The sequence below is a fragment of the Pyrgilauda ruficollis genome, unplaced genomic scaffold (genome assembly GCF_017590135.1).
Source record: "Pyrgilauda ruficollis isolate IOZ18807 unplaced genomic scaffold, ASM1759013v1 scaffold147, whole genome shotgun sequence".
NCBI lineage: Eukaryota > Metazoa > Chordata > Aves > Passeriformes > Passeridae > Pyrgilauda > Pyrgilauda ruficollis.
In genome coordinates this window covers 765,502-782,227 of record NW_024513321.1, presented here as the reverse complement: position 1 = coordinate 782,227, position 16,726 = coordinate 765,502, and the positions used below count along the sequence as shown (strand labels likewise).

The 16,726-nt window shown below is 44.8% G+C and overlaps 1 protein-coding gene across 10 annotated transcripts in view; it reads right to left on the bottom strand.

The window, feature by feature from the left end:
* The window catches only part of MTSS1 (MTSS I-BAR domain containing 1), a 125,364-nt gene extending 109,409 nt beyond the window's left edge, over positions 1–15,955 (bottom strand). For 8 of the 10 annotated variants that reach the window (XM_041460681.1, XM_041460677.1, XM_041460674.1 and 5 more), the window contains exon 1: positions 15,237–15,941. In XM_041460681.1, coding sequence (XP_041316615.1) covers positions 15,237–15,308 — 72 coding nt within the window. In that variant the 5' untranslated portion in view covers positions 15,309–15,941. Of the gene's footprint in view, positions 1–15,236 lie in introns of all 10 variants that reach the window. The other 2 variants (XM_041460673.1, XM_041460672.1) reach the window with 2 other exon arrangements.
* Between the last annotated feature and the right edge of the window lie 771 nt (positions 15,956–16,726).

Sequence of the window (16,726 nt, the reverse complement as noted above, 5' to 3'; positions counted from 1 at the left end):
TCTGACTGGAAGAGGTTGCAAGAAAGCGCAGTTGCTTGCAGCAAACTCAATCCACCCTTATAAACTGGTCTGATATTTTTAAAGTAAACCAAAATCCACTGCCATGAGAGACTGTGTTTTGCTTTCAGGGCAAAGACAGGCCCTTCCTCAAAAGCTGTCAGACAAATTCCAGCTCCTGGCAAGGCAGCTCTCAGACACCTGCTTGGAAGCCTACTGGTACTCTACTCTCTGTATTTTTCAGCAACGTTTGTTGAGCAGTTTTGCTGCAAGGAAAAAAAAAAAAAAAAAAAGGAAAATACCCCAAACAATGCAAAGCAGGTGTTCATAAAACCTTACTATACCCTACACATGACAGAGCCAGTGACAAATACAGAAAGGGAAAGAGAAAACAGCAGTCATCTGGGTGGCAAGACCTAGAATATAAAGTGCTTTGTGATAATCAAGTAATTGTCAGACATTTTAAACATGAAAGAAACCCAATTATTTAAAAGAGGCAAAAAATGCTATTTCCTTAAACCTATTAGTCTTACTGCAATCCCTACTCTGAACCCAGTCTCTCACTGTCACCTGCACGCCGTGCATGCATTATGCATGGCTATGCCAGGAGCCCTGAAAGCCCTGACAACCACCAGCACCCAAGGCTTTACAGGATTCTCCAGCAAGCCGGCAAGCAGAGGATACCAAAGGAGCCTGATTATGTTTCCATCTCACCGGTGTATTATCCAGCTAAACACACCTGATGGCACGCAGGAGATTGACACCAGCCCTGCGTTTAGCTGCTTCCCAGGCAAGCTTAAGGCACTCCTATGAAAACACAGCTCAGGAAGAAACCCCCCCCTTTTTTTTCTTGTTTTTTTGTGGTCAGCATTGAAAGCAAAATTGGGGAAGTCAAACACTTCCACAACTATTTAGTTTTGGTCTATAAAAATGCTGTTTTCCTCAAACCAAGCCTGCTCAAGTAAGCGGTAAGAGCTCGCTTTGTTTAATTGTTTGTTGTATTTGTTTGGTTGAAATCAAAGCAGTTTCTTCACCTGGGCTCCCCATATAGTGACAAAGAGCATCTGATCTCACTTCAGACAGCAGAAAAATTGAGCTTTTGGGGGTTTTTAATGTCACTGAATTCGTACCTTCACTGGTAGATTTTTTTGGAGTTCTTTTTTTGCTTATTTTTGAGTTTTTAAGAAAACCTTCCAGCAGTTTCAGGGATATGAAGTCCTACATTATTTGCTCAGCTTGCCATATCTTAATCTTGCACTCAGATGAAAATAAGAGGCATGTACTTCTTCTGGGGTCCAAAATAATTTGCTCTCACTTTTCCCTGCTGGAGCCACGTGCACAAGCTCATCTCTCCCTCAGATCATGAAGCCAAGCACTAAACTGCATCACTCCTTTCAGCTTTTCCAAAGAACACTTCCACCACCACATCCCTGATGAAACTGAAACCTCCTTCATTCCTACCTACAACAAAAGTGTTCAACACCTACCACCACTTCACAAGAGCAAATAATCAGGGGTTTATCCCAACTCCAGCACCTAGGAAGCAAGGAAGCCATGTAAGTGATGCCTGTGGGGGACAAACCAAGGGGATGGCAGGAGTCAAAGCAGCAGTGTAAATCTGCACAGCCCAGCGCCCTGGGCAGCAAAAAAAAAATCCCTCCCCAAGACCTCTTCCTGTGCCACCTGGAGCACGGCAGCCCTGCTGTGTCTCACCTCCAGCAACTGTTCTTGCTGTTGTCAAAGCAGTGTCAAGAGAAATGTTAACAGTGGTCAAAAATACACATCCTTGATTCAACATGTATTACTTTCTCAATTTAAACACAAAGAAACAGCAGGTGGAATTTGATGTCTTTGTCCAACATGTGCTTTTACGACATAAAGCCTCTTCTGAAGAATAATAACACAGTATTTTTAATGCTGCCTCTCCCAGAGCTTCCTCTGCTCCCCCTACAATTTCCAATTTCAGCTGGCTGATAAAGAAACTGATTTTTCCTCTTTTAAATGTCAGGGTTACTCAGGCCTGGTGTTATCTGTGAAAGCAGGAGGCCTCCCCCAGGTGCAGCCACGCTTAGGGAAGAGCCACTGCAGGATCCTGGGTCACGAATTCCCATTTAGCTCTTCATGGATTAAACCAGGGATCAATTACAGTGAGGGTTTGTTTAAATAATTTTCTTTAAAATTGTTAAAGGATTAATTCAAGGACTATTTCCCCCAAAATAACTTTGTGCCAAATAATTTCTTAGTCACTGAAGGAAGAAATTTGAACTGTCCTCCACGGAACGGAGGTTTGTTTCCCACTGCCATATGACACTCCATGGCACCAAGGCCCCTGGAGCTCCTCAGTGGAGCTCAGCTGCCACCCAGCATGTCACCAGTAAGCTGCAGCATGCCATTATCCTACCCCATTGCTTAATTAGTGGGCTTATAGGTGATTAGTCACCTGATCCCACAGCCCAGCTCCAGCTAATCTGTGCCAAACACAGGCAGGGAAAACACGGAAAACACCTTTCTGCCTCAGGGCTGAGAAACAAACCGGTGCCTCGTGCCTGCCACTCAGGGAGCCGGTCCGCAATTAGGGACATGAACCAACTTCCCTCAGGGACAGCAAGCGTCTGAAGCGCCAGACACCAACACCCAGACCCGGGCGGAGTCCCCAAAGCCACAGCTCCTGCACTGCCAGGGGGAAAAGGGTGGGCCACCATCATCCAGTGATCCCAAGACACCCAGACCCATGGACATGGGCAGATGTCTCCATTTCTGTCTACCTTCCTCACCATTCACATCTATTTTAATTGGCAATAAATTTCATCTTCTCCACTCAGATCTGGTTTGCTCGTGACAATAACTAGTAAGTGATTTCTGTGTCTCTATCATTGAGCTTTTTCTTATGATTTTCTCCCCCATCCCATTGAAGAAGAAGAGATAAAAAGCAGCTGGCCAAGGTCAGTCGGCCTCACCAGGGAAGAACATGAAATTATCACCAAGATGCATCTTGGGAAAAAGAATTTAAGCCTTGGGTGGAAACTCTTTTTATTTTGGTGAACCAGCACAACCCCCCTCCTCCATAAACACAACTCTACAAAAGATTTATGGAAGATAGTTTTTCCCTTCCTTTCAGGCCAGTGATCCCACGCCAGGAATAAGAAGAGACACATATGAGAAACTCAATGATTTCTCAAAAAAGGAAGGGTAGACTTGCAGCAAAGGATATTTATTGAAACTGTTATTGATGACATCTAATGGTAAGAATAGGAATGCAGATTGTTGTATCTAAGATTACAACTTAAGTATCAGCAGCCTTGACAGTTTTAAAATGTTCTCTCACTCTTTCTGCCAAGAAGTTATGATTCTTTTTTTCCCATTAGGCAAAAAGATGCTTACTTTATTAATTTATTTCCTTGCACTCCAATTCCCACATATAAGACTCATTCCATCTTCAAAAACCCCTTGACAGTGTTGTTTTAAGTGCTTTCATTTATCAGAAAGGCTCTGCAGCCCTATTACCAGCTCTTGCTGACACATCAAGTACAAAGGCAGCAGTAACAGTTTGGAATCTTGATCACAGCAACAACCCATCTAAACTTCTAGGGCAGGGGGACACAGACAGGGAAGTGCTCTTCAGTAAAGCAAATCCAGAATCTAATTCTGGCTGTTTCAGCTAGAGAGGTAACAGAGAGAGGAAGCAGGCGAGAGCAGTGCCTTGGTTTTATCTCAGAGGTTATCAAACCAGGAGCTGTATGCCTTCCAGGAAAGTACTAACAATGACTAACTGCAAGACTTCAATGAAATGGAAAAGAAAACAACTGCACAGGGTAGAGGAGTTAGAACTTCTCCACTTCAGTGTTGTTGTTCAGCTATGATAAGCTAAAAAGTTGAGTCCCAAACACACAACAGTGTTACAGAGCTCCACACCCTAGTAACACATCCAAACGCCATAGATCTGGTTTTGGAACAAAAATTGTAACTTGGCTTGTGCATGTGGCCTCCTACCTCTCCAAAGTAAATCATGCTGGAAACAAAAGATTTCTTTTCATATTTTTTTTACCAGATAGCAGAATCACAAGGATTATTATGAATGTCTCATTTCTGTGGCATTCACTACACTACCTCCAAGTAGCAAAGAGACTTTACTGCGCTAAACACCACACAAGGTCACAGATGTTACACATAACAAATGGAAATCAGCAAGTATGGTTTGCACATAGAGACTACCACTTTTCCAGAGTCCTTTATCAGACAAAACCAGTTAAGACTGGAGGGGAAGAGCACAGGAAAACATTAACAGTCTGAAAGAAAAAAGGAGGGGAAAAAAAAAAAAAAAGAAAATTAAGGAGAAAAAAAAAAAAAAGGGAAAAAAGAAATGGTTCCAGCCACAGATGTCTCAAAACATTGGAAGATACAACAGCTGACAGGAAGCTTCCCTTCTCAGGTAACATTTGGCACTGGCAGTTTTTCCTCTTTCCTCTTCCTCTAGAAGAATCAATAGTCAACTGGGTAAAAAACCACTTGGCCAGCCATAACTGCAAAAGTTAAAAACTGCTACCAAACACTAACACATCCTCCTCTGTACAATCCACTCATTTAAACAAGTCCACAACTCGTGGACAGACCCTTAACAAGTCACAAAAGGTCTTGCAACATACAGGCGAGCACAGAATCAGCATCATCTTGCCTGAAAAGTTCATAACTGCTCTTCTCCATCCAAAAAACTCTGCTTGTTGGCTTTGCCTCTTTCTACTCTGAAAAGCATCAAGAGCCTGTCTCATGAATGTTTCTAAGCTGCATCTAAAGTCTCAAATCTTTCTACACACTGAAACAGGAATTTTGCTGGCAAGAGAAACTTCATTTTTTGTAATGACACAGAGATGTACACAAAATCTATTCCATTACTCCTTTGGTTTTCAAATACACACATTCACAGAAGCGCTTTAGTTAGAAGGGACATTTAATGACCATCTAGTCCAAGCTCCCTGCCAGGAGCAGGAATATCTTTTACTAAATCAAGCTGTTCTCAGCCCCATCCAAACTGAACATGAACACTTCCAATGATGGAGAATCCACAACTTTTCTGGGTCGCCTTCTTCACTGTCTCACCACCTTCACTGTAAATTAAATCAATTTGTGTCCAATCTACTCCCTATTTCTAATATTCAGAATGAGAACTCACTTAGCCAAGTCCCAATACTGATTTCAAGAGCATCCCTGCTGCTGTCCATCATCTCTTTTCCAGTGGTGCAGAACAAGAAACAATTAATTTGGCTTCAGCAGAGAAGTTTCAGATTGCACAACCCATTCAACTATAAGACCAAGTAACAGGCAGCTCTGAAAGGTCAGGCAGCTTCCTTTCACTAGAACACTTTCAGGAAGAGTAACACATTTGTGTAGAGCTCTTGCAGAAATACTACCACAAGACAAGGAAAGGGACCAGCTGAATTCAAAGTCCCATCTGTCTTTCTAAACTAAAGGTATTGCCCGGCATAGAGGAAGTTTGAGTTTAGCTCCATCAGCAAAAGGGACTCTCAGCTTGTGCTGGGCCAGGAGTGAAAAGGCACCAACAGCAAAGGGCATGAATTTCACGGGATCTCACAGCAAGAGCTGAACACACACACTGCTGAACAGAGGAGCAGACAGGTACAGACTCAGGGTCTGAGAGATTACAGTGCATGCAGGTGAAAGTAAAAGCACATCAAAGATCAGAGTAAGATGTCATTTAAGCAGTAACTACCCTTCAGGAAAGAAAGCAGGGGTAATTGTATCCATACATTTATTTCCATTATTTCTGCCTCTTATTTAGGGAATGGCAGGAGTAGAAACTAGCTTCCCTCAGCATGCATAGTATAAACAGGCATGCCAAGCTTTGCTTTTCAAGGACATACATTATCAGAACATTGAAAATTATGCAACAAAACACTGCTGAAGACATCACATAGCCTATTAAGAAAACCTGTCAACTGGGTATTTCTTCTATGTATCACAGAACACATGTTAAGTATTTTCAAAACTATTTAGTTTTTAGTTTAAATAGTACATTAGAACAATAAAGAAAACAGATAATGACATGAAAAAAATCAAGACTAAATCCAGTCAGTAAAGTCCAGAAAAGGGTATTCACACCACTGGGGTAAAATCCCAAACAACAACACCACCACAGATACCCATTTTTTCTAGATTCTCAAACCACCTGAAGAACTCTAAAGAATGCCCAATTGCCTTATCAGCAGCATTGAAATGCAGCACTACTTTGCAAGAACACACATTTTTATTAGATCTCACTAACCATTTAAAGGGGGAGGGAACCTAAGTCTGGTACCATTCTGTTATCAGAGCTCTGGAGTCTTTAATTTGTATTATAATAATGCCTGCAGTGTGTTAGCCCATGCTTAAACATCCCCAGTGGAAGACACCAGTTGCTCTATGGTTGTGACTCCAATCTGTAGTGCAGCAAGGACCTGTGAAAACTCATCCTGGCTTACAAATCAAACTCATGAGCCTCCTTCTATGTCAACAGGGACCACGTCAAATCTGTACTTTCCACAGTTCAGTTTCAGGGTTTATGAGATAAAGAAACTCAGCTCCAAAGCAGCCACTTCATGGTTTAAATCCAAGATTGGGTAATTAGCAAACAAAAGTTAGACTCATACTGTGAGAAAAATACATCATGCATAAACATACAGTCTCTCCTTCTCTAAACATAGGAAGTTATTCAAAAGACATGGGGGGCGGTGGGAAACAACTAGCCACAGCATCTAGAGGCCTTTTATCCCATGCCACATTAAAAAAAGCTGGACATTAAGCAGTCTTCCAGAGGAAGCATTTAGTTCCACATTCTTCACTGCAGGTCTGAACAAGTTTGCAAGCCTGAATAGCAGATTTCTCCTCAGAGACTCATCAATAACGCCTTTCATCCACTCAATCATTACGTGGCCACTGTACATACTCAGCAGCTATTTTCTAAACCCACAATATTTCAGCTGGATCAAAACGAAGATAATTAAAATATCAGGAGGCAGTCAGTCAAGTTAATACCTACACAGGACAGCCTCAAGCCAACAGCCCTGTGTTGGTAATGTCACCAACACCACTGGAGTCTCATCACTTCTTTCCAAGCAAGTAGAAACCCTAATTTCTGACCATCCACTCAACACAACCTCCATCCCACAAACAGTCATAACAATCTCCAGGACCCAAACTACTAACAAGCACTTGAGATGACCAGAAAAGTACCTACTGAGAGAAAGGCAGCAGCCAGGTACCCAAGGTTTTAATGCTTATTGACCTTTGCCTTGTGACAGACAGTGAAGTGCAAGTATGCTTATTGCAGGCTACTTTCTTTCCATTTTACTATGAGAAGATAAATAATCCCTTTCAAGCTCCAAATCAGACCCTTGGTTTAATGGGCAATGAACATCCATGTGGTTTGCTCGTGGATGGTATTGTTAGGAGACATCCCAAACACAGCTTTATTAACAAAAGATTCTGAATTATGCCTCTATACAGGGGGCTTCAGAGAAATTACAAAGCACACATGTGACTTTTGTGGTAAAAAAAAAATCTCATGCTTGGGTGAGAAGCATGGTGGCAGTTTATGTGGAAGAAAAAATGAGAACAAATGTGAACCTTTCTCTATCATCAACCAAGTGTCTCTAGTTACACACTCAACAGTAGCATTTTACACACCAACACAAGCTCATTCCTGCAAACATGGTTTGTTAAAGAATGACTGTACTCCAGCTAGCATCCTAGAATTCAAATCATCTACACATCACTTATGGTTATTGAACAGAAGAGTGAAAAGTACAGAGCTCACAGAAAACCCCACAAGACACAAATTCCTCATGATCAACCAGCTTATGGTTAAGATGTTCTAGTCAGGCTTCTCCACTAAAAACTGAGAGAGGTCCTGTAGTTTCAGTTACAGGACAGGAGTTCAAGACACTTCTGTTGAGAATTTATCAGTCATTTTTAGATGTCATCTCTTCTGCCTGCAAACACTGGGTTATCGCAGGGGTGAACAGCAACATGTCTTAATCAGTAAAAACAAAGTAGTGTGTACGTGAAGATAGAAACCCATTATACTGGCAGCTTAAACAACATTCCCTCATTAACTCCATGTTGCAGATGCACCCAATTTCTTCTTGTCCTGGGGGGAGGGAGTAGAAGTCACTAAACCTGCAGCCATAGCTTGCCTTTCTGTAAAATGGGAGCCATTCTTTGGAGCCAAGTCACACAGAGAGCACTTTGAAGATGAAAGCTGCTATGGTCTTAGCCACAAAGCTACTAGACATTTTGTCTCCAATCCTTCCAAACATCTTGGCATTCAAGCTATCTCATCCCAGCAGGAAGAAGTCAATCAACGTCCTGAAAGGTCAGCATAGATCCCAGCAAACAAAGCAGTGCTTGGCACCTTACAGTATCAAGGCAGACATAATTTTCAAATTGAAAATGTACCATTGAAAAGGAAAAGGCATTTCTATATATGTAGCCTAAAGAGACTACTTTATCCTGAAGGGTAGCCTCTTTATGATACTGACTCAAATTTCTCTGCATCTTTGCACGCTCTAAAATAGACTAAAAAGCCTTTTTAGATATAGTTCCTATTTTGCTCCCTGCTTATCTTCAAGACCACGCTGTCTTTGAGTAGCCCATGAACCTTAAATACGTTCTTCAGAAGTTGAAAACACATTTTTGTTTTCAACATATAGTTGAAAACTACAGAAGATGCTGTTTACAGATTCACAAGTATACTCCATCAACACTTACAACTTCTATACATTAAAAAAAAAAAAAAAATCTTCTCAGGTATTTTATAACAGATTTGGGTTCAGATCATGCACACTCAGGACTCAGGAAGGAAGCAGCAACCTCCACTGAATATCACCCTCTGTTAGGTATTAACCAGCACTAAGCCCGTAATTACACAGACTTCTTGTTCTCCAACATTTGTTCAGTCAATTGTGTTTCATGCAGCACTGCACAACTCCTTCCACACTTAGAACCTCACAAACCTTTTTGTGCAGCTCTTGGGATCCTGCCAGGTCCAAAAGGAGTACTCTTAAGAGATATTAAAAATCTTTGTTCTGGGTATGTCACAGGATAAGCCAGCCTGGTACACACTTATGTAGCAAATGTTCAGCAGTTATATAAATTGTTAACACTTACACAAGAGTATTTGGATCAAGAAAACATGTGTCCCTAAAAAATAAACTACTTGTGACTAAGTATGTTCCCAGCTATGTCCTGTTGCTTGAACCTCAGTGTCCAGCAAGGCATGCAGAAGCTCTCCTCCTGCACCATCTTTCAGCCTTTGCTGCATGTAAATCCCACCCCCTCTGAGATGTTTACAGAAAGATACTGCAGCTGCTTGGAAAAGGCAAGAATTTTAGTGTACACAAACCAACTGCCTGAGCAAGCAGGTTGTTGGGAGGCAGAGGTATAAGAAATCAGAGCAGCCAGCTATGCTCCAAATGCCTTGGTGGCAAAACCTTTGAGGAACAAAATAAATGGGAAGAAAAACTCCAAATTAACTCATCTCAGACCTTCTGTGAAGGGGAAGAAACACCAGTTTGCTAGGTTTGAAAGATATAGTTGTCCATGCCAGTGCAACATGGCATGTGTGCTTCCTCTCCAAGCCTGGACCTACCTGTCTGTTGCACAGAAAATCAGAATGCTTTGGGTTGGAAGAGCCTTACAGATCATCTCCTCTAACCCCCCCGCCATGGGCAAGGACACCACCTACTAGACCAGGTTGCTCAGGGCTCCATCCAACCTGCCCTTGAACTGATCCAGGGAGGAGCAACCACAACTTCTCTGGAAAATCTGTTCTCAACAAGCAGTAAAAAAAAAATTCTTTTATCTAATCTAACCCTGCCTTCTTCATTGAAGTCATTCTCCCTCATCCTGTCACTACATGCCCTTGTCAAAATTCTCCTCCAACTCTCTTGCAGACCCCTTTTGGTACTCAAGGTCCAGTAAGGTCTCTCTGGTTCACAAAGCCCTACCTCTCAAATCTGTCAAAGCCCCTCTGGATGACATTGCTCCCCTCCAGCATGGTGACTGCACCACCCAGCTGGGTGACATCACCAAACCTGCTGAGGGAACACTCAATCCCACTGTCAATGTCACCAACAAAGACGTTAAACAGTGCCAATCCCAGTACATCACACATTTGTTTTTCCTTACAGTAGTTATCATCCTTAACAGCTGGATTGAAACTAACCCTTAAAATCATCCAACTGAACATTCCTAATCTCCACAGAGATCTCAAGCTTCAAATAAAGCACAGCTGGGGAAGAGCTGTTGCACGAGGACATGTCACGGTAAAATAAATTTGCCCAGGTTCTCTGGTACATGTGTGCTGTTTCTCGGATTAACATACACACTGAGGACTTGCAGCTGTACTTGCTGTAGTAGCTGTCTCAGCAGCTCTGTTTGTTCCACCAAATATGTTTTCCTCAGTTTATACTGTATGTGTGAATATCACAAAGCCATAGCTTGTAAGCAAACAGGGCTACCTAACACACAACTCTCAAACCTTGACGTGGCCACCCCAGTCCCAGTTTATACAAATGGAAGCTAAAATGCTGCCTCTCACAGATCACTTTCTAAAAGCACGTAAGAGGCTGCAAAAACATAAATGCTTCTCATGCCCATATGTTCATGTCTCTCTCTTCTGTTTCAATCAAGAGTTATGCATGGCTGAAAGAAAAGATGCACCACTGCCTAGTCCAGGAGTCCCAGCACCTCCTCTAGAGTATTACAGTGGAGATTACTAATTTTATTTATGACTGATTTTATTGGGCTTTCAACTAAACAAATCTAAATCAAGCACATACACAGAAAATAAAAGTTTCTAAACCTTTCCAGAAACTCACATGTCTGTTGGGAACCCTGTTTCTGGACAATACCTGCACATCCCTCACATACAGGGAGATGAATGAGACTAAGTGGTAATACACACCTGATCCATAAAAATTTAGCAAATCCTCTGACTTGGTATAAATGAAGTCACAGACAACCTGTGTTCATCCAACTGCTCATTACTCATCTTCCTCCCATGCCCACCCCACAGGTGTCAGGTGCTGTACATACACAGAAAGCCCCTGCTCTCAAAATACATGCTGGCAGAAGAGGCAAGACAAATAAAGAGAATGCTAAAAGCCAAAGAAACAGCATCAAGCAAGTGATGAACTACAAACACAGCCAATTTCAATGTTTTCAGAAATGTTTTTTTTCTTCAGGATAGCAGAGAACAATGTGATTAAAAGGAATGTAAAATCAACTCAGAAGGAAAAGGAGCATTAAAGAAAATCTGCTCTGCATGAGAAGACAAGTTCTTTTGAAACCCATCTGCAACAGGCCCTCCCAAAATTAACTGCAATGATTTGCTTTGCACTAAAAGAGATACTGAAATTAACAGCACATTGCAGCATCTCATTTCTCAATTGCAAGAAATGAGTTACAAACCATTCAGATCAAATACTCCCTTCCCACAGGGAGCTACAGAAAATTCACTGCATTCAAAAACAAGTCACACAGCGTCTGCACATAGCACACAGGACTGCTCCTCTGAGGGGACATTGTATTTTTGTTTTTATAAACTTTGATTGCTTTGAAAAAGATCTTGCATAAGAGTGTAACTAATTTTAAGTGCCACAGGCTCAGTGATGTGTCGTAGGAAACATCAGGGCTGTGACAATGGATCAAAATAAGAATGGGATGGGCACACACGCTCCCACCTTTATGATTATTTAATCAGGTCCTGAAACCTCAAAGCACAGCAGTCCAATTCTAGAGCACAATGGCCAAGCTCAGTTCCCATTGTGGACTTTACACAAACAACTCTGTCATCATATACACCACCATATTACTCAACAAATCTGACCCTTGTTTGGCATGGAAAAAATGGACTTCCCTTGTCAGGGGATTGAAGTTCCAGATGTTCTGTTCAGCCTGGAGGAGACTGAGGGGTGACCTCATTGCAGTCTACAGCTTCCTCACAGGGGGAAATGGAGGGGCATCTCTTCTCTCTGGTGACCAGTGCCAGAACGCAAGGGAACAGCATGAAGCTGTGTCAGGGGAGGTTTAGGATGGATATCAAGAAAAGTTTCTTCACCCAGGGGGTGTATGGGTACTGGAACAGGCTCCCCAGGGAAGTGGTCACAGCACCAAACCTGACAGATTTTAAGAAGCATTTGGACAAAGCACTCAGGCACACGGTGGGGTTGTTGGGGTGTCCTGTGCAGTGCTAAGAACTGGATTCAATGATCTTTGTGAATCCTTTCCAACTCAAAATAGTGTGTGACTCGGTGATGTACAATAATGTGCAGTACAAATGGGATGTTTATTAACTGTTCTTACATTTACTCAGTAACAACATTTCTCCAAATCACTTAGCTTTATGCTGAGTTGTTTTGGAGCAGGTTTTGTTTAGTATTAGACAAAAAATATTTTTAATAGAGGGTGGAGAGAAATTTGGGGTTTATGGAGAAAACATTAAATGCCATTCAAGAGACCTCAGCCAGCAAGACAATCCTGCTGTCAAAAAATGTGATGTGTTACTCACACTGACATATATTGCCCATATGAAGTTTCAAATCTAACACAGTATATGGAGACAAATGGAAACAATCACATTGCTCAGAATTGTAATTCCAGTTCCTGCAACCTTGTCAGAACCAGGCAGAGCTCAAAATTAACAACAGGTACACCTGAGCCAGTTCTGTGTTACTGGGAACAAAGAGAAAAATCAGCCCGCATGTACTGTATCTTCATCACCTCAGCTGCAGCACCCATCTGCATCCACTGGCAAGACTTCAGAGTAATTGAAGCTGTTGATTAACCCTACCATCTTTATAACAAAGTTTAAGGTCGAGCAATACATGTGATAAAAGAACCTGTGAACCATTTGGTTAAAAAAAAAGCGGATGCTGCATGAAATCCCTCAGCACTGCAGGGCATGTGGGGCCTTGATCGAAGCCCGAGATGAGAAATAGGCACGGATAGAGCACTTGGGTATGCGTGGGCAGACCCCTACGCAACAGCTCCGAGATCCTGCCAGCAGCCTGCCCACACAGATCTGACTACGTGAAACAGCACTTAAAATGCTAATTTTCACTTTACTACTAAAGGTATGATTAGTTTAAAGGTTCTGGTTAACTAGCAAAAAAAAAAAATAGCTACTTTTCCTTAGAAATTGTTGTGCTCCTTTGTGCACAATTCACAAAGAATCCTAGTGCATCTCAGTAGTACAGCATCAGCTGCATCAAACTGAACTACAGGTAAAAATTCTTTGTTCTACTCGTGCTAAATAATGAGCAGATTTTTTTTAACCATAACAACCACCATGCTGCTAAAGATCTGCAGCGATTCCTTCCAAACCTCCCCCTTCAGTAATTGCCACTTCACAAAACAGGTTCCACTACTATGGAGCATTAAGAAAAAAATATTCACACCTGTGCCCATCTCCATACACTCATGTCAACATGTTTTCTGATGAGCAGCATTCCCATGCAAGTAGCAATGTGCAGAAGAAAAAAAATTAATCCACAGAGAGGCCCACTGGCTTAAGAGCAAGAAAAACCAAATGCATCACTTATGAAAAGAAGGAAAGAATAAACATACTCAGTGTCCCTCTGTGATGAAACCCAAAACCACAATTCATCTGGAACAGAACATCTCCTGCCTGTTCCCTGCACTGACCACTAAAATGATTCCAGGATTTGTGATCGTTTCCTACTTTTTGGAGGGGTTTCATTTATTTTAAAGTGCAGTCATTATTAAAAATCCAAGGAGGTTCAGAGCTTGAGGACCACCACTGCCAAGTCTGCAGCATTGTCTTGACAGATACACAGAGTCCCCCCTCCCCTCTGCAACCTGCCAGCTCTTGACAAGCCACGCTTTTAATTAAATGTCTCCTAAGATCTGTTGAGAGGAAAGTGCATATGAACATTTGCCAAAAAATAACTTCTAGTGCAAACAGCTTCTCCACCCTCCCAAAAAAATACACTAGAAGCCATTCACCTTTGCCAGGCTCCCTCTTGAGCAGACCCTGTCCTCCAATACCACCTGGCAGTTCTTTCTCCCGCAGCCCTCGCTGCTCACCAGCCCTGCATGAATTAAAAACACCCAGAGAAATCCCATGCCCTGGCTGGGGAAAGCACAGCGTGCACGGCTGCCGCCTTTAAATTACGGCAGTCCCCATTATCTGACACGTCCCTCAACATCTCCCGACAACTGCATCCTTCCAGTCGGCCCTGGCAGGAAGACAAGCTGCCCTTGTCCAGGGGAACACTGCAGTATTCTGCAGTACGGCCGTGTGCCGGAGGCTGGGCGCCTCCTGCCCTGGGGTTTGGGGGAGACATGACGGGCAGAACACAGCAACGCTTTTACGCTATTTACTTCCACGAGAGAAGGGTGGGAGGCACCCGCTCACCCAAAGAAAACCCTGCAGAAGTGCCCTTGGCTGCCAAGGATAGAGTGGGAGCGCCTCTCTCAAAGGGACCCTGTGGCAGACACGGGATCAGCACATTCAGGTTTCTGGCGGCTGGCGGAGAGACCCCCGCACTTGAAACCTCTGTATCCATTCACAGAAAGAAGGAAATGCCCCCTCCACGAGCATATTCAGCGTGAAAATAATACCACACTGAGCCGCAATTTTAATCCAGGCACGCATCAACTTTTGAGCATCTCCAGGCAGAGATTTTTTTTCCATCGCGCCCGTCAGCTGGGCACCGAAATGCTCACACTGCCCTTCCGAGCCCCACCCCACGGCTGACATGCTCCGTGCCCGGCTCCTCCGCACCACGCTCCCGCCCCGCTGCATTCATTCTGCTACCGATCTGACAGCCCACACCAGGGGAGAAAAAAGGCGAATAAAAATATTTGTAAAATAAAGAAGCAAATCGCTGACCCTGCTGCGAAGTAACAGCTTGCATGTTTGAGCAGGACAAATAGAGAAAAGAGGGAAGGAGGAGGGAGGGAGGAGGGAGGGAGAGGTGGTATCCTGCAACCAACTCGCAAGCCCCAAACCCTGGGTGTAAAGCCAGGGAGCCCCTCTGCCAGGCTGGTCCCGCCGGCGGGGACGCGGACCCAGCCCCGGGGCAGCGTCCCTCCAGCGCCGCGGGGAGGTCGCGCCGCCAGCAGCCCCGATGCGGCTGCACCGCCCGGGGCGAAGTTTCGCCGGGCCAGGTGGGAAGACACTTCCCCTCCCCTGTGCTCCCCCACACACCTCAGCCTCTTACCTTCATGTCGCTTATGATGGTCTGGAAGAGCCCTCCGAGCGCACTACATTCCTTCTCTATCACAGCCTCCATTTTCCGGGCTTGAGCTCACAGGAGGAGCAGGATTTCACCGCTACCGCTGCAACTGCACTGCTTAGCTGGAGGAGAATCAGACACCCCGGCTCCCACCTCACCCAAAAAAAAAAAAAAAAAAAAAAAAAAAAAAAAAAAAAGGAGAGGGGAGAAGGGGCAAACAAGCTGATGTAGGCAACGAGAGGGAAAAAAATACACCCCAACACACCTGAATCCCTGTCTGCCTGCACCTCTACAAGGGGATAAAATCCAGCGCTACTGGCGCCTCTCTCCTACACGCACCTCCCCGGCACCCGGGCACTCAGCACCGAGCGAGCACTACGAGCCCATGCGGGAGCAGCCACAGGCCCCATCTCTGCGCATCGCGGCCCCGGCCCCCCGCGCCTCCCGGCACGGCAGCGCTCAGGGCAGCGGGCGCCCGCGGCGCTGGGCAAAGCGCACCCCGAAAAAACAAGGGGGGAAAAGATCAGTGTCTATAAAAAAAGAATCGAGCCTCAAGCCGGTCCTCCTGGAGCAGCCTGGAGGGGGTCTCTGGCAACCCCAGCGAACCAGACTACAACCAAAGCACCCGACCCGCTGACTGCCCTCTCCGGGAACAGCCCGCTCCGCCCGCCCGTGCCGCTCCCGCGGCGGCAGCGGCAGCGCCCGCCCCCGCCCGGCCCTGCGCCCAGCGCCCCGCCCGCCCCGCTGCGTCACCAGCGCGGCAGCCGATTGGCTCCGCGCGGCCGGTGGGACGGAGGCCGCGGGTTCGCGCCCCGCTGCCGGCGGGGAGGCCCGAGGACTGTGTTGGATGCGGTCGCGGTGCCGGTCGTTCTTAAGGGCACAAGCTGACTTGAATATTTAGCATTAGGCGAAGAAACTATTTTATTCTGGTGACATTCGCCGAAATGGCCGAAGTTCGGCTATTTCTGGTGACAAGCGTCTGCCTGAGCCCCCCGACACCGAGCTGAGAGGCCTCGCAAAGCTGCAGCCTGGGGAGCACAGCCGGCAGCAGCTGTGAGGCTGCTCATTCATCCTCTCCCACAAATGCCAGACGATAGGCAAGACTGTGAGAGTGGGTTGTGTAAAACGTGGGGGTTTGAAGTAATTCAGTTTGCACATTAACTCTGCCAAATTTATGAAACATCATGGTCAACATCCCCTGTTTCCGCCCGCAGACAGGCAGTGGCTCGCACCCTGCACGTGTGTGACACCGGCAATGGCAGCTCACACCAAAGGCACCGAGTCCCGCCGCTGGTGTAAATGGAGCACTGCCCGCATGGTTTGGGCTGCAGAGCTCCAAAGGTCCAGCTGCTGCTCGCCCCGGGGAAGTCTCACACCAAGGAACAGCACGGACTGTGTTGTACGTGTTTTAGTATGAAACTGCGGTAGAACCAGGAACATGGATGTAAAGAAGAATAAGCCTTAGACCTTGAAAG